Source organism: Centruroides vittatus, unplaced genomic scaffold, assembly GCF_030686945.1.
Source record: "Centruroides vittatus isolate TY-2023 unplaced genomic scaffold, ASM3068694v2 contig_545, whole genome shotgun sequence".
In the NCBI taxonomy this organism is placed as follows: Eukaryota; Metazoa; Arthropoda; class Arachnida; order Scorpiones; family Buthidae; genus Centruroides; species Centruroides vittatus.
The window spans coordinates 668,375-693,544 of NW_027122321.1; the positions used below are offsets into that span (position 1 = coordinate 668,375).

At 24.5% G+C, this 25,170-nt stretch overlaps 1 protein-coding gene across 2 annotated transcripts in view; it reads left to right on the forward strand.

Moving 5' to 3' along the window:
- Ptp69D (Protein tyrosine phosphatase 69D) overlaps positions 1-25,170 on the forward strand; it is a 442,542-nt gene that overhangs the window by 356,474 nt on the left and 60,898 nt on the right. For both annotated transcript variants that reach the window (XM_067274239.1, XM_067274240.1), the window contains exons 8-12: positions 1,838-1,907; positions 10,014-10,135; positions 10,218-10,437; positions 14,972-15,080; positions 15,165-15,311. In XM_067274239.1, the coding sequence (XP_067130340.1) occupies positions 1,838-1,907; positions 10,014-10,135; positions 10,218-10,437; positions 14,972-15,080; positions 15,165-15,311 (668 nt within the window). The remainder of the gene's footprint in view (positions 1-1,837; positions 1,908-10,013; positions 10,136-10,217; positions 10,438-14,971; positions 15,081-15,164; positions 15,312-25,170) is intronic.

Genomic DNA, 25,170 nt, shown 5'->3' on the forward strand with positions numbered 1-25,170 from the left:
ACTATGCCTTGACTTTGGTCCGGCATAGTACACAGCCACCGGTGTTAACCGAGTATATCTCACTTAACCCAACATAATAATAATTATTATTATTATTATTATTATTATTATTATTATTAAAACCTTAAAAATTGATAATAAAACTAAATTTTTGAAATGTAATTCGATCAGGAAAAAATAACACGATGAAAAAGCGTATTGTAATCTTTGCTCATCAGGTGGTGTATGGTAATACCGTTCGCTTGCCCTGAGCGGTAGTTTTCTTAATTGAAAATAACGACTAATTAAATGATAAATAAATTCGAGAAACGGATTGTTTTCAAAAAAGATTACAAACCATGAAATAGATGATTCGCTTGGATTTTTAATGTAACTTTTTAAGTTAGTTTGAAAATCCAAGCCTCCAATGAATTAAGGAAACTGAATGTCGTATATAAGACAGCTGTTACAAGTTGTTACATTAGACGATTAATCATCATCGTGTCTTGGTCTTTTCCTATATATTTCGGATTGGCTTTCCCATCCCATTCTCAGCTTTCTCCTTTAGATCATTTCTAATATCACTTTATATTTCATAATTGTTTTATTGCTTGATTCCAAATTTTCTTTGATTGTTTTTGGCTTCAAATCCTTCAATTTTCAGTTATTTTATACGAATTTTCCTATCCTTAAATAACCAAATCCAGTACATTATTTGAGTTTTTTTTTTTTCTTAGTTAAGGCTATTTAGATTTATTTCTAGCTTTTATTAGTTTGCAGACCAACAACAATGTTTAATGGTATTTAGTCCACACCCCTGAAATATTTGGTAATTATACCTTACAAAAAAGCACTGCTAAATATTACATGTTATCATATTATTTCATCTGTAATACTATTGATGCATATAAGTATTGACATTAAATATTTTGTACTATAATATATACCACAATTTTCTGTGGTATATTGGTTACCAATATACTAAAGTAATTTTTTGGTAAATAGTACTTATTAAGATTCTGGTAATAGTTATTACTAAATATATAACTTAATAAAGCATTTCATGAAGTATTACATTAAAAGAAAACATGACATTGCAGTATTATCTGTGGTATATTGTTAACCAATATACCACAGATAATGCTGCAAGTCATGTTTATATCATTCTATTTATCTGTATCATTTTTATACTGCTACAGTTTTTCTTTTGATGTAACACTTCATGTAGATGGTAAAACTGTTCATAAAATGCATTATTAAGGGTTATAGGGTTAGTTATATAATTAGTAAAATAAACAACTAAAGTGCCTTTGATCAGTGTGCTGCTTCTCTCAGTAAATCAGAGTACTTCGCAAACGTTTTCGAACTCTCGGGTTCTTCCGACGAGGTTCGAAAACATTTGCGAAGTACTCTGATTTACTGAGAGAAGAAGCACACCAGTCAAAGGCACTTTAGTTGTTTATTTTAATTTTGCTCCAGTGTTTATCCTTTATACTTTATATAATTAGTAATAATAATATATTCTATTAATTAAATATCCAATGTTTTTATACAGTTATCATAAAATATGTATAAAAATAACCTGCTATGTAATGAAAAATATTATGTTTATGATCAGTTTTTGAGATAATGATAAAAAAAGAATGTGTACTCTTTCTAAATCATATCTATATATTAGATATAAATTAAGTCTACAAAATAAATTTTTAAAAAATAGAATGAATAATTTTAAAATGATACATTTAATTTGTGAAATTATTATTTTAATACAGAAATATTTACTTAAAAATTAAAATTTTACATTTTAAAACATAGTTGACATAAAAAAATATACTCATTGATTATGTAATCATTTTAGGTTCAAGCTTGTAGTATACTTGGATGTGGTAATTGGTCTGATCCTCTAGAGGCTGTGACATCTGATGGATTTGCTGATCCACCAGAAAATGTTGAAGTTCAATGTACCAAGGTACCACTGTTTTATAAAAAATAAAATTTTATGTGAATGGTAATACATAAATTTAAAAAAAAATGTAGAACACACATTACATTTAGATGAATTCTGTAATGTAAATTACAAAAATAATTTTTTAAAAATCATTTTAAATAATTCTTACTAATATAAGACATAACTGACAAAAATAAGATTGAAATTGTACTTCAAATCAGTTAATATTTAAAAAAATTATATGTACATAATTTCATATATTAATGTATTAAAATGATGTAGTTAATAAAAATAACCATTTGTGATATGCAGAAAAGCTATAAATTTGAATGAGGCAAACCTGACTGTCTGGAAGTGGCCATTTGCCAGATTGAATCATTTTTGATGTCAAATAATTTTTATATTTTTGTTGAGTAAATGAAAGAAATTTTTCCAATAAATGAAACCAAATAAAAATATAAGTGAAGTATAACAGGATCTATAAAACTGGTTCAAACTTACCATTATTGCCAGCTGCATTACCGAATGACAGAAGAAACTGAAAGATTAACAATGGAGGTTGTCTATTGCACTCAGAAAGCCTGCTGTGAGAGGAGAAAAAAGGCAATTTTCTAACAACAAAGAAGAGTTTTTAAGTGATGATCATTATCACTGGTCTGTGTCAGTTATTTGAGATACCAAGAAGAAAGAGGTGGAAAAAAATCTTTCAGATTTATAGTTCATAAGCAGTTTGTGAAATAACAGTGTGTGTAAAGAATACAATTGTGAAACATTTTACTGTAAGAAAACAATTACATTTATTATAATTAATGATTTTAATTAGATAATAAGTGATTTTTATTTTTAATTTAAATAATGTATGTATATGTAGTGTAGCTTTTGATTTTGAAGAATATGGTTATATTTTTAAATGCTTATTTTTATTACTTTTTATCATCATCAATAAAGGTTTTTTAATGACTATAAGATGTAAAATGAAATATTTAAAATTACAATAATCCCTCCATTTTATACATACTTCATTTCCTGGTATTCATTTTTATGTGGTTAAAAATTTTTTAAAGTTTATATAAGAGGCTACTAATGACAAAAAACACACTGTTTGATTAAGATTATAATTTACCATAAAGTTTATTATTTAGACATATATTTAAAAAAAAAAAAAAGACTTTGGTTAAAACTTTTCTACCCAATAAGAGTAAAATATTGTATTTGAGAATAATGGAACAGATCCTATTTTAAACAGCTTTCCATGATTCCATTTATGTGGTTTTCATTTATGCACTGTTTTCATAGAGCCAATTATTTGTTTAAATGGAGGACTAAATGTACACTCTTTTTTTTTATCAACAGACATCATAAATTATTTTTAAAGTATAAAGTAAAAAATATATAGATTATATATTATCAATATTTAAGAAGAAATTTTTAAAATGATGGATTGGTAAAAGTTATTATTTTTTAAAATTTTTGTTCAATGAAAAGTTAAAATAATGGGATCAGTAATATTTTAAAATTATTTGTAAAATTCTAAACATTTTTAAAATTTCTTTTCCATAAAAATCAGAGCTAGCTTAAATGGTTACCTTTTTCTCTTTCACTTTTTCTCATGTTGTTCAACACAACTTGAGGCCAGCAGAAAATGATGACTCCAGCCTGACCTTTCTTCAATCTTTTTTCCAATGTCAATACAAAACATATTCCAATTTTTTATACTTACCAAGGCATTCTATGCAGATATTCTTTAGATGCTCTATCCTTTTTGTTCCTAGTGAGTTTCATCTCAGGAATTGTTTAGGTAATCTTTTCTCACCTCTTATTAATATATAACTAATTTATTTCTTTATTTTCTCAATTCTTTATCAGTTTTTACAATGCCAATCTTTTGACAAACTCCTCTGTTATTAACCTTATGGAATCATTTGATTTCAAGTATATATGTTAAACATTTACAAGTTAGTTTCAAGGAAGACAATTTATTTAAATGTTTTTGTTTGTTTTTCAATTTCCTGTTTCATAAAAAACATTAGTTATGACACCTTAAGATAATTTTGCATTAGCATTCATCTGATATAATCATATAAACATTTTTTAGCTTAAAAATAACATAATTTTATATATGAATTTTGTAATTTTTTTTATAGTCAGTATATTTTATTAATTTCAGTAACAGATTACATCAAAATAATCCAAACTTTTTGTCTTTTGCTTCATTCTAGAAAGTGCTGAATTACTTTATTTAGATATAAATCTTAAGCAGTGATGTATTTTTTCATTAAATTGCCATCTTTATCTGATTTATTTTGTTTCATTAAACTGCAAAGATAAGGTTTTATTTCTGTGCTGCTTTTGTTTTTGTAAACTTTTATATTAGCAATGTTGGTAGAACTCTGAATAGGAAAATATGCAGTAAAATTATTTAAACACAAATCTTATAAACTATTTCTATTCAAATTCTTCAAGTATGTTCCTTATAATAAATGTTTTATGTATTCAGCTTGATTAATAATTGTCTTATGAATATTTCTAGTCTAAAATGTTTGTTAGAAAAGTATTTTGTCAAAATGAGTTTAAAATATTTTATTTCTTCTTATAAACTGATTACAGATAACTGATTAGTATTAATAAACAGAGTTTATAGCTAGTCAAGTATTCTATTTATAATAGTGTTATTATATAATATAAGTATGGCATCATATAGTAATGATATTCATAAAAATCAAAGAATTGAATGATTATATCTTATTCAGGCATTATGAGACAAATAATTCATAAAACTAGCATAAGATGAAAGCATGAGTATAATTTTATATTTAAATACAGAGTCTACTGAAAATAATTGTAATTATGTTAATTACTATCTGAGAACATTGTAATATACATTAAAACATTAGAAAACTGTTCAAGTTACATATTACAATATATCAGTGTAGCCTTACACATTGAACTGATACTGAAATTCTACACTTGCTACAGCATATGCATTGTCACTCCTCTCACAGTTGCCACGATTCTACAGCTTCTACAGATTACTCATGTTGCACAATGATGAGTGATTCCAACTTTGCAAACTGTAGAACACAAAATGTCTTATTTATTGCCAAGTTGTCATTTTTGGTTATGGTGCTTCCTAGAGTCTGTAGACAAGATGTTTGAATGTGGATTGGACTTGAAATTTGGAGTTATTCTACTGATTGGTGTATATATATATATTATATACTTTTCAGATAACAATTAACATAATTACAATAATTTAAAATGTTAGCATTTGTTTTAGAAGACCCTTTTATTGGCTTTATAATTTATAAAGCCAATTTCATATCATTTTCATCTTATAGTGATAGAAATTGTAGATTTTATGAATTATTATATTTTAATTGTAGTTTATATTAAATGCTTATTTTGATTTTTTAAAATATTTAAAACATGATAGGGGAACGTATTCCCAGATAAGTGGTATAATCTACTTATCAAGAGTATTATCATTTACTATGTTTTCTCTTACTGTGGTGATTCATATTAAACATATTATGTCAACCATGCCATCATTAGTGCTAATATATTTTGACAATATTTATAACTTGGTAATAATTTTCTTTCACTCCACATATGTTGAATATTTTTAGAATTCAAGATATATGTTGCACTTGTTACTTGCCAAATAACAGACAACTGTTATTATTCTATAATTGTAGAAGTGGAAAAAGTTAAATGTGCACTTAATTTCAAATATTCCTGTAGCACATATTATGTCACATTTAAAATAAACACAATATTTGAAATTTATCATATTTTTAACCAAATTCTAAACATGCTTTTACAATTTAAATTTAAATAAATATTATCTCTTGGTATAATTATTAATAATATAATTTGTTTTCTAAATGATGTCTAACAAATATAGATGTTATATTTGTATACTATGTTTTTGTTTAGTTAAAAGAAGAAATGAATTATTTTTATTTATCTTTATAACAATACTTTATAAAAATGAACCATTTAATTTAGAAAGTGTTATAATGCATATTTTAATGTTAGTAATTTAATAACTTATTAGAAAACTATTATCTGTAACAGATCCTTATACTTAAATTGATGATTATAAAATAATATACTATTTGAAATCATGATTAAGCTAAAATTTATTATCATTGAATGTTTTCTAATTTCTGTATTAAAAGCATTCATTTTCAAATATTTCTATAAAAATTGCTATCCTCTGGAATTCATCAGAAGCTCAATTAGTCTAAGAATGAATGACATATAAGTAACATAAAAAGTAATATTTTTATAGATATAGATTTCTCATGTATAATAATCCAAAGGGATGTGACATGGCATCTGGCAAACATTGAAAAATATTAATCATTAAACCATTTTATAGTAAATATCATTACTTACATTGAAAGTATCATTAACATGAAAAATATTTTATCCATTTTAATGACATTTTATTTAATTGATTTCAATTGTATTTAAAATTAAAACTGTATTATTATTGATTTTAATAACTATATTTTTTGAGAAAAAATAATTATAAAAATCATTAAATTATTAAACTCTTCACATAATTTTTTCCTATTATCTTTATAGAAACTGAACTTTTATCATAAAAATCAACAAATAGAATTTTAAATAAGTCTGATGGAGTTATTAAATTTAAAAATTCTAATTGCAGTTTTTTGTATTGCTATTCAAATATTAAAAATAGTACATTTTTTTAATGATGTTTAAAAAACATTTGGAATATCTTTTTGTGAAAATCTCAGAATCCAATATAAAAATCACTCTATATACTTAAATATCTGCTTATTTTGCATTTTAATAGTTTTAAATTGCATGAAATTCATATTATTTATGATTTATATTAATAATTTTATATAAAACTTTCTTCATTAATATTGACATTAAAATGTGTCCATGATAATTGTTAGATTTACATCATTTATAAAACTAAAATCCTTATTTTAAAATATTTATAAAGCCAGTCAAATATGTTTTGTATTTTGCAGAAATTTATGGTAATAAAAATGTAATTATTTTAATGTCATAACACAGTTAAAAATAATATAATTTTTATATGGAATTACAAATTTAAATTTCATAATTTAGGTCATGTTAATATATAAATTAGAATAGTTTCTAAGAAATATATGAAGTATGAGATTATTTACTGATAACTTTGTATTGAAGGTATACTTGTATTATTAGAAACATACAGATATATTTGTTTTGGTGGAGAGAAATTTGTATTTGCTTCTTTATAAAACATACAAGATTTGAACTAACTTTGACAATGAAAATGGTTACAGTTGAAAGAGATATCAGTTATTTTTAATAAAACAGAAAATAAAATATATAGTTTGTTATATAACCTTTTAAATTTACTTGAAAAAATAATTAAAAATTTATCATGCTTCATTTTGATATTATTGCCATTATTTTGTGTGGATAACATGCAAAATAATGGCAATAATATCAAAATAACCTTGCAGAAAATTGCTAAAATGAAAGTATAAAACCTTCACATAATCTGCCCATCTCATATCTATGCTACAGCCATAGAAAGCATAATACCTATTAGTATGTACAGGATGATGGAAAGTAACTAAGCATTGAGAAATCACTATAATTTCTATATTTCTAATGCAAAGATGATGAAAATTATTTGACATATATTAAATGACTCTATTAACTGAAAATATGAATGCATTTTTTTAAAATTCAATATAGGCACTGGCACCATCCACCAATGACACATTTTCTCACATTATGATATGGATGAACAGCCACTTCTCTGTGCATCTGCACTTGGACCTATGGTCATTTTAGCTTTGAATAGTCATTCTTGATTGTTTCTGTATGGATTGTGGCATGGTGTCCCTTTACTATATGCCACCATCTGTGCACAGCAACCACTGATTTCCACACCTCATAGCTTGTAGCAATCTACACTTGCTCCTGAACAGTTTCCCATGTTTTTTTGTTTTTTGCCACTGTGTGTATAGCCTCTCTCATATTGGTATGCCCACATTACCAATATGGGAATTATAAAATTCCATTGGTTGATGTATGTGCTCATGTAAATTTTATTATGATTGCCTTATTATTAGAAAAATTATAGCAATTTTTTAATGCTTAGTTACTTTCCACCCATCCTATAGATTAGATGGTACCATCACAAACATTAAAACATTATTTTTCTATTTCACTTTACTGTAGATGTAATTATGAAATAAGTGAAATGAAAAAATACAGTACTGAGAGGAAATTTCATAAACTTTGTGTGGAATATACTTATTCAGAGCCATAGTTATGGGGACTATGAGGTAGATAAGTCCTCTCAGCAGTGCTTATATGCAGGCAGTACATATAATATATGCTTTTGCTCTTTGTTTTTTTTTCACAGTTTGGACAAGCTAACAGGCCTAATGCTAGCTTAAAAAGAGAAAAATATCAGTCAACTTATCTCTGTAGTCCCCAATGATTTATTCCTGTACTTGCTTCTTCTAAATATTTTGAAAAAGTAAAACTTCAAAATAAATTATAATAATTATAAGAATATATCAATAATTATAAAGTATAGTCTTATAGTTGTTATGTTTACGTTTTTTTCCTCGTGTTTACATCTCCAGAAATTCATTCTTTTGAGTAGCGATGATGATTTTGCTAGCAGTAAAGTACAGCATGTTAAAATGTGATTGAAATTCACAAAACAGAAAACTTTGCTAGAAAGGACTGGCTGTAATATTCATTCTACTTTCCATTTTTCACTAGCAAATATCTCTGTATCTGTACTAAGCTTAAAATTAAGACATTAAAATTACAAGTATCTTTTATTTAATTTTTAAAAATTTTATTTAATTATTTTTATTATTTGATAAATAAAACAGAAATTAACAATCTGATAAATTTTTTGTCTGATGACTATCAGTTTGTTCAAATGAAAGATGTGCTTCCTTATATGGTAAAGACTTGGTGGATTGTAATGGTCAGACCATCCAATAGTGCTGAAATCTCATTTGTTCATTCAATTTCTCTTTGAAAAACCTCATAAAAATTTGTTTTACTATTGTGTTTTAACTTGAAAGTTATTTGAAAATATTTTAGATTTTATATGAATGTCAATTCATATAAACTTTAAAATATTTTTAACATTTACCATTATACTTTTGAATAAATTCAGTTAATATAAAATAAATTTCCAATTGTAGAGTTTAAAAATGAAGTAAATAAATTTAAACTATAGTGACATTTTCTTTAATTTTGAGAGAAAAACAGTGGAAAGTAATGTTGCTGTATGTAAACAAAATAAAAAACAAAAAAACATTGCATAGTCAAGTTAGGGCTGTTGTTTTAAATGTATATAATTATATTAAGATCTCAAAAATTCACTTAATGGCAATTAAGACCAATGAATTTATACTCATAGCTTATTAGGATGAGAATTATTGAGTTGTGTGTACTAGATATTAAAGTTTTCTGAAGTGATATTATATAGATAGGAGATAATAATTGAAAATTTCTTAGTTTTCAAGATACAGTTTCAAATAGGAATGTCTAATAATATCAACTAAAGAATGGATTGAAAGAAAAGAAAATAGTAGTGGGGAGAAATAAATGCAAGGTATACTTATTAGATACCTTTGGTAGGTTTGGGAAAAATTATAATGGCAGATGAATATGTCTTTGGAACACAAAGGATTCTTCCATTTTTCTAAAAATACTTTTAGAGACATTAGACAAAAGAGAAGCTGTATGATGAATTTGGAATTTTGATTTAAAATTGATATGTAACCTAATTCATTACATAACTCACACTCTCTTTCAAATTGCCTTTAAAACACCTATAACTTGTGTTATTGACATAAAATTATGGTACTTTTTATTAGGCAATATATAAACCTGAGAAATGAAATTCTTTGTAAAATACAATAAAGAAATATATCTTATACAGTAATTAAGATAGGGTAAATTCTTTTTCCTGCAAATGGTAATAATAATAATTGAATTTTTTTACTATATTGGTTTCATTTCATTTCAGATTAAATAAACTAATAAATAAAATATTTGCTTAAACTTTCAGTTGCTGATCCACCAGAAAATGTTGAAGTTCAATGCATTCATGATCCTGACCAAAATCTAAACTTTATATATATATCATGGAGTGTACCAAAAAATACACGAGGAACATTACAAGGCTTTAATGTGAGTAATAAATTTAATTTTAATATGTAAAAATATAACATTTTTTAAATTGCATTTCTTTGATATTTAAAATTATTTACAGATATCCTTAGAAGGTCAAACAAGATATAGAAATATGAATGGTAATATTGTCGTTGAACAGTCAAAAAATTTTATTGATGTAAAAGGGAAAGACTTAAGTTCAAAATCTACTGTGACACCAAACACAAATTATACTGTAAGAGTATGTACCGTAAATAAAGCTGGATGTGGTCTACAAAGTGCTGTCACTAATAAAACCATGTGTGCCTCACCTCCAAGTGGTATGTTGTATTTTTAAATTATAATCAGGCCAGTGAACTGAAATATTTTTACTTTTACTTCCAGTTTTTCAAGAAATAATTTTGGTTCAGTTTATTCTCTATGTAGCAGCTGCTACTAGTCAGTTTGAACCAGTTGGAATCAATTTAGATTATTACATTTTCTCTTAAGTATGAAAGAACATTTTTTTTATTTTCATTAATATTATAATTGTTTAGGATGATATAATATAATTTTTTATATTATAGCATCATATATTCATTTATGTTTAGTTAGAGACAATATAATGTCAATAGAGCAATGATTCCTTTAGTGAAAATATCAAAATTTTAATTGATTTATATTAATTATAAAATAAGATCAGAAAATAAAATTTTCCTTAAAATCAACAACTTTATTTTTTAGGAGAACAGTCTTCATTTTCTTTCTCAGTCTGCAATTTAGTAGGAGTCCAACCCATCATCTTCTCCAGTCTAGTTTCTTAATGAAGTTTTCTTCCTTTTCAGAAAAATTTATTTATAATATAATCTTTAATTAATTTTAAAATTTAGTTGTTTCTTTTTTATCCTTAATTGATTTTTAGTTTTAATATTAACAGAGTAGAAACAAAAAGTCATCATTTGCTAGAATACCTTAGCAGCTTTTAGTCCTTTTTTGATTCTTCATTATAGATTTCCCAATTTTTTGTTATTACTTGGATATAAAAGAATAAGACATTTGAAATTAGAAAATAATTGGCAAACTAAATTTTTTGTGTTTAGAAAAACACAAAAAATTTAGTTTGCCAATCATGATCTTTAGAAAAAGATCAAACTTATTAGAAACCTTATAAATAAATTTCAGTTTCAAATATCTTATTTATATGAAATTCATGCTAATAATAATAACCTGAATTACATATGAATAAGATACAGGTATACCTCGACTTACGTCCCTCTCGAGTTACGTCGTTCCCGATTTTACGTCGTTTGTCAAAAAAGTATATGGAAAAATAAAAATCAAGTTTAAGTCAGTTTATTCGACTTTAAATCCGTCCGCCATAAACATTGAAGTCGTAATATCACTAGAAAAGCGTTGAAAGCACATAAAATCATATTAAAATATGTACATTCACAGTAAATGTTAATATAATCATCATAAATCCTAAGGAACGAACCATGAAAACATCTGTGTTTCTGTGTTGTCGTCTTATTTAGCGGTCTTTAAGTGCTCATTATTGGCGTTTCCTCCATTATTGGTGTTTAGTTACGACGTAAGTCGAAACTACGACTTACGTCGTAACTACACAAGTAAATTCGACTTACATCGTTTTTCGACTTACGTCGCCTCTCCTGGAACCAATTACCAACGTAAGTCGAGGTATACCTGTATTAAAGTTTAACAAGCAATTATTTATTGTGACAATGTCACAATGCCAGGCTGCAATTTTTAATCACATTTTTCATTTATTTAATTGAAAATATATTCTTTTCACTTTAAATTATTGATAGTACTGTAGAATCTTGTACCCTGTACATCATACTTTTTCATTAGCAATGGAGTTGTGCTAGTCATCTATTAACTCCTTTCAGGGAAAAACTTTTTATTGAAATAACAACTGGTTTGTATCAGATGTTTCTATATAGTTAATTGTGGCCTCCTTCCCCTAAGGTTTCCATATCTGGTCTTGGATTTTATTTATTTAACTCTCGAGATTAAGGAAAGACAGATGGATGACAGTGGGAATTTATAAGTCTACAATTTTTCCAAATTGCAGCCCAATTATTATATAATATACATTAATTAAACTTTAACTGAAATGATGATATGAAGTTATTAAAAATCATCCATATTTTTAATATTATTTAATGTCAAAATATAGAAAATAGGAAGAGAAAAGATAACTAATAGTTAAGAGAGAATAAGAATAAAAAATCAGTTGTTTATTTTATTAACTATGGCTAACTTAAAGATAAATTTTTCAGGTAAAAGAACAAATTATATTATTAATCATCTGTGTTGTATCTCTATTAATAGATAGCTGAATTTTAGAATGCTTACCCAAGAACTATAACTAACAGAGAAGATAGCTAACTGTTTTTTTATTTCAATGTAACAGAAAAATGGATGCAGAATGAAAAATGTTAATCAAATGTTACTGAGATATGGTTCTTAAAAAATTTTATTAGATAAAAAAGTTGCTGATTTTAAGATAAAATTTGTTTTCAATGTACAATGGGTGATCAGTTAACAAACAGTTTGGACTGAAAGAAATCAGACAACAAATACTTTCACGAAAGATTTTTATGTTTGAACAACAAACACATGTTTGGATAACGAACACCTCACAGAACAAACACAAGAAGAAGTGATGTAAAATAATGAATACCAATTGGTCTTCCCTTGTCTCCGGGTGACAGTTCAAAACCTTTTGGAGTGCAGGATATGTTGACATCAATGCTCAATCTGATACCAATCGGCTAGTATTCTTTTGAACTTTAAAACTCTCCCTTGTAATTCCAGCCTTTTGTTTACCTTTCTGACAGAAAGAATTTTTTATAGTCTTTACAAGACTGTCAGGCACTTGATAAGTTTTGCATCAGTTTTTATTTTCGAAAGGTGAGAGTTTAACTGTCCCATCAGATATTTGTTAATGTTTTTACACCAAATTTCAAATTCTGTCTGTCCTCACATTTAAATAATGTTTTTGTGCACTAGTTGATTTCCGTTCTCTGAATTTTTTAAAGTGTTTTTCTGAACATTTTATTTAAAAAAGAAACTGTAATATTATGGAGCCTAAAAAGAGTGGAGTATCAAGAACTGTGCTCACCATAGAAACCAAGCAAGAGTTAATAGCCAAGGTAGAGAGTGTGCAGATGTCTGCTGTTGTTAGGCAGTATGGCTTAAACAGGTCTATAGTAGGCACAATCTTAACTAAGAAAGATATAATCAAGAAGCTCAAGAGCTAATGCAATAACAAAAATCACATCTGAGAAACAAAGATGTGCCATCCGTGAAAAAATGGAGAGATTGCTTTTAATTTGGATAAAAGAAAGGGAAATGAAGAGAGATGTAACTAGTATGACTATCATTCAAGAGAAAGCTAGAGAAATTTTTGGAGAACTGGAGAAACAAACTCCACATTTGTCACATGAGGACATAGAATTCAAGGTGTTTCAAAGCATGCCAGTTTTCCTCAATGATGACATTAAAAATGTTTTGAAAAGAAAAATTTGATATTCTTGAAGCTATCCAACTCATTCAAACAGCATGGTCAGAAGTCATTCAATGACAGTTGAATTCTGCTTAGTGAAAACTGTGTCTCCTGCATTCAGGGAGATGAAGATGATGTTTCTGAAATTATGGATGAAATTATGACAACTGTTAGAGATTGCAAATTGGAGATGAATAAAGATGACATTGAAGAGCTTATAATGGAACCTGAAATTGATCTAACAACAGAAGAACTTCAAGAACTCTTGAATGAAGAACCAAGAATCTGAGTGAGATGTTTTTTCTGAAAAAGAGGATTAATGCCGACATCTGCTATTAAAGACTTTTTGAAGAAGTGGGAGGTTGTCAGAATAAAGGGGTTATCCAAACCAGGTTTAAGATAATAGGCTTAGGGATCTGTACAACAACAATGCTATTAATTACTTCTGAAAAATCCTGAAGAAGAAAGAAAAGCAATCAACATTGGACAGATTCTTTAATGCCCCACAAATGGGGAAAGAAACATCAGTGATATAAAGCAAGACTGTGTATATATGTATTATTGTTACAAATAAATAAACATAGTAAGAATGTATATGATTTTTTTTTTACTTTTTGGAGTCTCTAGAACAAATTAATTGTGAATTCCCATAAAAATTATAGTAAATCGATAATTGGTTAACAAACAGTTTGGGGTAGCAAACATGGTCTTGGAACAGATTATGTTCATTAACTGATCACCCACTGTACATTCAAATTATTATTATTGCTTTATGGAAAAAACAAATAATTTATTCTTAACATATTAAAAACCTATGATAATCAAATACATTTTTAAAAAAATTTGAAATGAGTTATTAAAACTTTCCAAATCATTTTCTATCTAATAGTCGAGTAATAATTATTTAATAGATTAGTTAATTAGTTATTTTTTGGTTTTCAGTAATAAAATGTTTTTTCTTCTATGATTTCTAAAAATGTTATGTCATTATTTTTAATGCAATATATAAAACTACAATGACAAATATTTATGTATTTAAAGATACTACAAAAACTATTAGCAACACTGTAAAAGCTATATTGTTAACATTTGTACTGATGTATACAAGTCAAGTTAAAACTAATTTTCAATAATTTGTGATTATGGTTAAAGCTTAAAAGATCTTTTCATTCAAATTTAACAAAAAGTATTGATTAAAATTAATTAATATTTCTTGTTTTGTTGTAATTTTCAATCTGACTTCAGCTTTTATTTGTGATTATATTTGCATTAATTTTACTAATATATTTGATATTTTTATGAATGAATGAGATCTATAAAAATAATTTTTATTTCTTTTATAGTTCCAACAAATGTGCCACAGTTCAAATTAGAAAAGCTGAAAAAAGATAAAGATTGCACACAATTAAAATTAGAGTTATCACGTATATCTGAAAGAAATGGTTTAATTTGGTAAAATACTTGTGTATAAATTAAAAATAATAATAATCTAATTCTTAATTTCATATCATTAAATAAAGATTTTTATATTTTAAGGTGTTATCATGTAATTGTAATTAAACTTAAAAAAGGTGATACAGTGATGGATTTACCAAGTGATCCAAAAAATATGAATTTATCTACATATGGAGAGGTACATAAAAGTGATAAAAGTGGTGCTTATATTGCTGAAGCTTTTACAAGGTTTGTTTTAATCTTTAAATAATAATTATTTTAAAATTTTTATTCTTATTTTATTAAAAATAAAAGTTAAATAAATTATATATTGATTTCAAATTTAATAACACGAATCAATAATAACTTGTTCGCTAGAAAAGTATGTACATAAAGAAAGTTTTTTAATAATGTAAGAAAAAACTTATTTGTATCTTCTATTTTTTTCCATATATATTTGCTGAATATCTGAAAAGTATTGTATTGGCAAGATATACCTTTTTTCTGTCACTAACCATTCACAAGGCTATATTTTTTAACTGCTATGTCACAACTAGAATAATGAAAGCAGGGCTATTTTTTCAACTGGTATACTGGTATGCCATATCAGTAAATAGCATAAAAAACATCAATAATCAATCAATCAATCATATCAATCCATAATAATCATCAATCAATAACCATCATATCAATAACCAGTTTATAGCGCTAGCAGTTGCTCAGTGAAAACAATTCTATATGTTCAACCACCATATTTGTATACCAGAATAATCTTTTAAAAAACAAAGCCAAAGGTTGAAAGATTTGAAACTTTCAGGATACTTTTAATGATCTTCCATATAATATTATGAAGCTTGTTTAAATTTACTACAAGAAACTCAAGTTAGTTTTTCAATTTTTTTTAATAATTTTTTTATGAACATTAATCATACATATATATGTATATGAACATATTTGAAATATTATCAATCTGACATTTGAATGACTTCAGTTATTCAAGAACAAAATTCCACCAAATGAAACACATTTTTTCCATTAAATGATACCAGGATATTGAAATATTTTTTAAACATTTATGACATACAACTAAAATATACCAAATAATATTTACAAAAATGAGAAATATTTGTATAAATTTTCTAATTCAAAAAATATTAAAATAAAACAGTAATGTCTCCAATAGGCAATATTTGTGTATTAGGATGATAATATAGAACAAATATATACTCTAGAGTTGCATTTTATTCTTGCATACAGAAGAATCAATTTAGGTAAAATAGATCTAGTCAGCTCCCTTTTGATGTTTGATTAAAGATGTAAGGTTTTAGGTTTCACTAAATAAGACTAATATTGATATTCAATTACAGCTTTTAGATGAAAGAAAAATTACAGAACTTAAAAATTTGAAAAATGTATTTTTGTTTAGTTTTTATAAAATTGTCTTTGTAAATCTTAAATTTTTATATAATCAGGAAAAATGTTACTTTTTTTTTGAAAAGTGATTTATTTCAATAATCAAACACTTTCAATCAGATCTGTGTTCAGCAGATTTTAAAATTTTCAAAAACTATTCTTATTATTAAAATACAAAATATAATAATAGTTTTTTTTTATTAAAATTTTTACAATTTTGTATTAAAATGAATATTAATGTTTTTACATTTTTGGTCTTTATCAAATCGAAACAATTGAATTCATCCATTTAATTTAACAAAAATAAAAGAAAAATGAAACTGCATTTTAAAACTTTAAATAAACTTTCTTTTTAAAATTGATTATATTGAATATCATATGGGAAATTTATTATTTATGAAAACTTGAAGAAAAATTTCTTCTTCTTTCAATAGATATTTTAGATATTTAATGAGATTCATTGGAATCTCATTAAATATCTAAAATAGTAAGATTTAAAATTTCTTTTTCTCTGAAGCACTTTTTATAATGATATCCAGTTTGTCTATTTCAATCATCAGTTCTTAATATAAGCATAGAAAATACAGTTCTTTGTTATTTAGTAAATTTTAGAAAATGTTGTATGATAAAAAGTTTCAACTAACTGGTAGTCTTTTGCATATGCATCAAAACAAAAATAATGCTAGCTTTTGAACTTATGAGATATTTGTTTATATGCACTTGATCAAATAATGAATGCAGGTGTCAGATAAATCTAAATTTTCCAATTAAAACAAAAATACTGTCACATGTTTTTTTGATAACAGTATAATGAAGAAGCATATATATCAATACTAAACTTTTGAGAAAGCTTAAATTTAAAAGAAAATTATGATAAATTTACAAAATTAAATTACATAATATAAAATTTACAAAATTGAGATTTAATTTGAAAATTTTCTGATGAGAAATGTAATTGAATCATTTATAAAATGAATTAATTTACTCAAAGAATAACATCTTTGAATAAATGGATATGAATTCATAACATTTAGATGTAGAAGACAGAAATGTTATATAACTTTATCACCCATATTAAGTTTAGAGTTACTAGTAATTCGTTAATCATATTATATTATTTAAATTTTACAATAATAAATTTTTCACTAGAATTTTTAAGAAATACACAAAAAAATTTAATTTTTAATACTTTATTTAAATTTTTTTTTCTTTTTTATAATTTTTGTTATTAATACCTTCATTTCATGTACAATTATCATTTAGTATTAGTTAATTCTGCATTATATATCAGAAATGGAGAGTCAGTATTTTAATTTTGATTAGAAAATCTACTTTACTTCAGCATTTATGGTCTAATAGTAGCCATTGATTATTTATTCTAATTTTAGAGCAATTGAGCAAATACTATCATTTTGTTTCCATTTCACTTGCAAAATTTTCTTTGATATAAATGTTTCCATATTACCATATTTTAAAGCATATAAGATGTATCCCTATTTTAGCACAGAATATTTAGGGAAAAGTATTTAGTGCATTTAAGTAGTCTAGTTTCTTTGGCACTTAGTTGCAAAAAGTTTTTTACTGCATTCTGGTTTAAAAATTAAATTAGAATGCATGCTTTTATTTATCAGACAAAGAGAAGTGTAAAAGAACTCATTTACAATTAAAATTTACCATTAAAATATTCAACATGAATACATGCAAAAGTTGCTTGGCTATAGCTAATAATAATAATAATAATAATAATAATACATTTAATTAAACAATAACATTTTTATTCAATAGTCAGGCTATGTAGAGGCTATCTGTAATATACTGAAGGCTGTTCGGAAAATTTATTAGTTTTTATTGGTCAAAGTTGCACCTTATATGCTGTAAAATACGGTAAATAATATAAACACCAAAAAAAAAACTTAGAATATTTTGGGTTCTGGTGTTTAGAGTATTTAATAGTAGCATTATTATAATCTAAGAAAGATAACACTGAAATTGAAATTAAACCAAAAATTTAACTTTGAATAATGACTTGATGCCTAGTTTATAAAGATATGATCTGCATGCTAGCTTCATAGCTTATGTGTTGTTCACAATAAAATATCAGTTAATAATTTGAAGTGTGTGTTAACTATCATACCAATTTCTAATACTTTTAATTTATAAAAGTTTATTAAATCATATTCTGAATATATAGGTAAACTATGATTTTTGTACTTTCATGAAATAATTATTCATGTAACTTGATTGTTGTCTAGTTTTACTGAATATCATTTACTGTCTTTAGTAAATGATATTCAGAGAAAATTGAAGAATGATATAAATAATTGTAGAATTTAATTTAGCTTTTGATGAATTGGCATATATTAGTCATTTTTGTAGATTAGTTTTCTAAAATTTAAATTACATAAATTAGATATAGAAAAGCATAAATGAACTTCTTTTAATATCAAGAATATGATACAATATTGGCAAATGTTTAATACAGCAAAATTAATAAAATTTAAAATATTCATTTGAGCTGGAAATTTAAATTCAAAAAAATTTTTTTAAAATACAAGAAAAAATACTCAATTAGTTTTGACTTTAGAGGTGATTAACACATTGAAATAACACCTGTAACAAGAAAGAAATTATTTATTCTCACAGATTGAGTGTTTTTCCTTGTGTTTAAAAAAATTTTTTTGAATGTTAATACAGCTTTGAAGTAAACTTAATTCAGTTACTTCATTATTAAATATTTTGTCAGAAAAAAATGTACTCTTGTTGAACTTTTATAAAGCAAACATCAGTTTTAGAAAATATTCCTATTCATTACATAATAAAATACTTTGAAGTGATATTTCGTTATGCACACTGTTCATTAAGCATTCTTCATGAATATAAGATTTATTTCTATCTAAAATGTTTTTGAAGAATTAATTTTGAAAATAATTTAAATGCCTGTTCCTTTTTATTCTACTTGCAATGCTGTAAGCTCTATTGTTTTAAGTTATTTTGTTGATACTAGGATCTATTTTTAGTATACTTAAAAGAATCTTTCCACGATTGGAAGTAGATAAGTAAACAACATCTTCAATTATGGAAAGGATCAATATATTTTCAAACTACAGATTTGTTTTCTTTACAATATAATGTTAAGAATTTGTAAATATTCATTTGTAAAATAAATATTTACAAATTCTTAGCCTTACATTATAAGGAAACTATAAATTATTTCAGATTTTTCAGTTTTCAATCAAATCATATTTTTTAAAAAGATCAGATTATAAAATATTTAAACATTTCCTATCTTAAGAATTGATTTCATATATTTTCTAAAATTGAATATAAGATTAAAATCAAAAAATATGGAGATAAATTATGTTCCATAACAGTTTTAGATTTGTTGCCTTGATAAAAGTTGGTGATATACAGTAGAGCATCAATTATCCGACCCTCGATTAACCGACTGTGTTCTAGTCGGCAAATTCAAATGTCCGCTAATGATGTGGCGCTACAATATTTGGTTATGTCTTGGCTACTTTAATATTATTTTTGTTAAATTTTTGCATGTTTTAGCTGGCAGCACTGGCTCGACCATGAAAGGGAGGCTAGTATTTAAACCAGGCCTAATACACTATACTAATAATGTATTCTTTCATACTTTTCGGTTATCCGACTTTTCAGTTATCCGACCAACCCCAGTTCCCAATTGAGTCGGATAATCGATGCTCTACTGTATTTTGAATTTTTTTGTAAATTTATTCCAGATTGATGCAATCTATGGAAATTTTTTTATCCTAGAAATTCTTTGCTGATACATCTGTTACAGAAATTGTATTATTTATAAATATATATTTATAAAATCAGAATCTCATTGTAATAATGTTATGTAAACTCTTTACTGATACTTAAGTTATATTCTGCAATTTAACTTTGAATATTATTACAAAAAAATACTTTGGAATGTTGATTTTTTTATTGATTAATTTTTAATACATTTCATCACTATCATTGTAGAGTTCAGCAACAATGGACTCTACAATGAAATTTATTATCTATAAATATTATTTGTATCTGAAAGAGATTTTTCTTAAAACAGTCATAATTACATCAGTTATATTTGAATAATCTTGAGCTCAATGCAGATTGAGTAAGTATAATAAATATATATATTCATTAAAGAGTAACTGTTGTTATGGTTTTTATTGTTTTTATAAAAATCATGTAAATGATTTTTTTAAATATAAAATTTCATATTAATTTTTGGATATTGTGCAAACCATTTATAACATTTTAAGAAATAGTATAAAATATATAGTATACATAATAAAATGATAATACAAGAATTAATAAAATATAGTTGTTTGAAAATAAATTTTAATTAATGTTTTAGAAGAAGAGAAATGTAATTAAGTTTGTAAGAAAATTTACAAATGCTAAATTCAACAAAGAATTACAAATTTAGTATGTAATTTATTATAATGCATTAAAAATAAAATGAAAATTATTTATTGCAATGAAGATGGAATTTAGATCTAATAGCATATCACTAAAATTTAGAAAATTAACTTTCTCGCTTAATTTCTTATGGTCTTTTCTAAATTGAATATTTTAATACTGAAAAAGGAAGTTTTCCTAAATTGCAAAATAAAATGCTGTAATGCAATGCTGATGTTACTTTTGCTATTGCTAATTTATTCATGATTCTATTTTTAAATATAGTGCTGCTGAAGATGATGATACATAAAACATTAAATGCATACTTACAATATTGTATTGAAGATTATAAGTTTATTAAGTGCAAGATCAAATTTTTTTTACTGTATTTTCATTAAGTTTTATCTACCATAAACAGAAAAAAAAATATTAAAATACCTTAACAGAGTTAAAAACTGATAAATAAACACATACAAAGCCATTCGGAATACTTTCGGATTCAATGACTGATCTTCAAGAAGACTCCATTTTCAGAAGTCTTTCTAAAGATAAATTAATAAGTTTGAAAGTACTCCAAATGGCTTTCTATATATTTATTTATTAGTTGTTAACTTTATTGAAGCATTTTAAAGTTTTTCTGTGTATATTTTGTGGCATTTCTGATCTACTTGATTGCCAATATAAAATGATTTTTGACAGATAAATTCAAAATTCTATGTAATAAAATTGCTACAACTGATATATGGCAATAATTTATGCACTGAATTAAGCCTTGTTCCTATTTAAATTATTCATGGCAATTTTATTATGTTAGGTTCTTGAAAAATTAATTTTAAAAAATCAGGTTATAAAGAAATTTTTTAAAAATAATTTTTGAGAAGTAAAGATATATCAGAATATTTATTTAAAATAAAGATACTAGCCTCTTGAAATTGAATAAGTTATACTCAAAAATGTTCTTAGTTTTAGTGATATATAAAATATTTGTGTGCAAAGGTTTTATGCTTTTATTTTTTATTTGTATTTTATTCAGCTAAATCCTGATTACAAAATTTTTCTTTAAAGCTAGAATGAATAGTAAAAGCATTTTTCCATTTCTGCATGTTACTTTGGTGGGGAAATTTATTCGTATCATTTAAGGATTAGTAGACATACTTAAAAAGAAATTGCTGTTATTTAAAGATACTATAATTATCCATTGAGAATATAACTATTTGAAACTATTGCTTAATCATTGGATAATTTTCTAGATTGCTATTTCAATATATTTCAGTTTTTCAATAAAAGAATGTTTCACATGACAAGACTGCAATCTTTTTAAATAACTTTAAATCAAATCTATTCTTATTCTTTTTGTAATTTTTTTAAAAAGTATTCATTTTACAAAATGAAGCTCAGTATACCAATAAAGCATTCACCCATTTATCATTTTGTAATGGAGCTTTGCAGACAACCATTTATCCTTCAGATATTTTACTTAGATACAATATTGCACCTCTGAAATCTTTGATGGATTTTTTTTTACTACAAAAACAAATCCAAAAGTAATCAATTTTTTTAATCAATCAGTTGTTCTGTACAAATAACAAACTTTATCAGCTTATGCTGGCATAAAATATCAATATGTGACAGAATGCAATAAAGCATTTAGCAATAAACATTGATTGAACAGTTACAAAAAACTCAAAAGCAACAAATTTTTATTTTAATTTGTTCAAACTGAGGATGCTTTAACATTTCTTACTGAATCTTTTTATTTATTTGAATTTATTAATTATATTGAAACTTAGAATTTAAATAAGTATATAATACAGTAAGTATCTCTTTTTCACAAGATGAATTTCATTGAAACTTAACTATTCTCATAGCATGAAAAGTCGAATAATTCTATTTATGTTGGCAAAATTAAAATTCAAATCATAGACTAATTACTTCATTATAAAATTCCAATTCATAATTCTAAAGTATGTAAAAAAAACTTCTGTTTCATAAAATAACTGAATATAATATAATAATAATCAAATTGATAATGAAATAAAGCTTAGAAAAATTCTGATTTTCAGATTTTGATTGAATTTTTTTATATATTAGATATAAAATTTCTTAACGTAATGGAAAATTATTTTACTTTTACATTACTTATCATTGTAATTCACACAGTTTTACAAACCAAAACTTCTTGGTATTTTTAAGTATTAAAATTTTTATTTTAATTTAAAAAATATATCAAAATTATTTATAATGTAATTTATTAAAAGCAATTTTTAATATATAATAATGTCACTTATAGCTTTAGATGAGCAATTCATTTCACAGTAGTAGTTTGCAGTGAGGAATTTTACTTTGATCTTTGCTTTAAGATTTAAATAAGTGATAATCTTTTAAAGACAAAATACGTTTGTCCTAAATTATCTGTAATTTGTTTTAATTTTAAAAATATTTTTCGAAATATTTATTTTTCAAATAATTCATTTATTAAATGGAAGCAGTTTACATTTTCAATATGATGTAAATCAAAAACCTCTATCAGAATTAGAAATTAAGTTACATAAATTTTAAACCTTATACTCAAAAAAATGTATAAAAATTTGAAAAATTAGATTTTTAGATTTTTCAAATTTAATTTTCAATTACTTTTTATGAAGTAATTTACAATTTAATATGTAAATATAGCTTTTGATTTTCAATAATTTTTTAATTTTATTTAAGAAAAACTGAAGTGAATCAGTTGAAAGTAATCATTTTATTGATATAGAATGATCCTTAGATGTTTTTAAATAATATATTTTAAAAGAATGTAGAATTATATATCAACTCTTATCTCTTAATTTTCTGTGCATAAACCACTAAATATTTAAAAAATTTTCTGGATGTGAATATATAATTGAATAGAAGTTTCAGTTAATAAATTTATTGCGATGATCTTAAGAAATTATTCAATCCTTTAGGATACTTTAACTATGTGTACAACATTTTCATGTCATGGCCAATAAAGCTGTGACATGAAAATGTTGTACACATACATGATAAACATAAACAATGTTGTATACAGTTTCTTTTATGCTTTATATTCTTCTAAAAACTTGATGATATATCATCAAGTTTTAGATTTAATGATTTATTAATGTATTTAACCTTGAAGAAAATTATCTTGACTGATATGTGATCTGGAATCAAAATATATTTGATAAAAATATTAGTAACTGTGCATTCAATAGTTATTTTCTCATCTTATATGGATTTAATAAAGGGTGTGTCTAATATCTGACTAGGTTTTATAATATTAAATGAATTCCCAATGAGAGTGGATTAGCTAAATATAATAAATGCATGTTCATTACTTTGACTAAGTCAGATACTCGAATACATTCAAAAATGGGGCCATTACTGTTATCATATTGTCTTTCTGTTTGGATATATTATGTAATTTTTCTAATAATATCAAGTAATTAAATTTTTAATGGTTATATAATTAATAATTGATTTATAAAAATTTTACCATTTAGTTGCATGCTATTTTCAAAAATTATTAATTATGTAGTTAATATGCATTTGAAGCAAGCATTTATTGTTGTTACTAATTTTTGGAAACAAAGTTAAAATTTACACAATATCAAAAACCATACACCCTTTTCCAGCACTTTTATTTAGTGACAAATGTTTTCAGCTCATTTCATAAGTTTGTACCTGAACTCAAATTTTTAGTGTTCTAAATTGGAATGTAATGTCCAGACTTTAAGTATGAGCTTACATTCAAAATTTGGGATTATAAACAATAGAACATATTGTAAAGTAAAATAAAATTTATGCAACATTCAAATATTTCCAATATTCTAAATAAAATAGTGCTAGAAAAATATGGATGGTTTTTGATATTGTTTAACTCTGTTCTGCTTTTAGTTCAGTTGTTTGTTAAAAAAAATTCATTTTTTGCAAAAATAAATAAATATTATAATATTCAGTACAAGTAATTATATATTTATATTAAAATAGAAATTTGAGTTGAAAATCTTATTTATTTTCAAGACTGTTAAAGATCTTTTTAAAATTAACTTTTAAAACATATACATATCAATAAGTTAAAAAATAATGTATTTAATAAATATAAATTTAAAATATTGGACTCAAAAATTAGAACACTGTTCTTATTTATAAATATTCTAGTTTTTTTATGAATGAATGAATATGCCTTAATATATTATACTTTCTCACCACACCGGGCTGTATCAATTCAACACACAGAATGCACAACTAATAACCTGCATGAAAATTAAGAAAA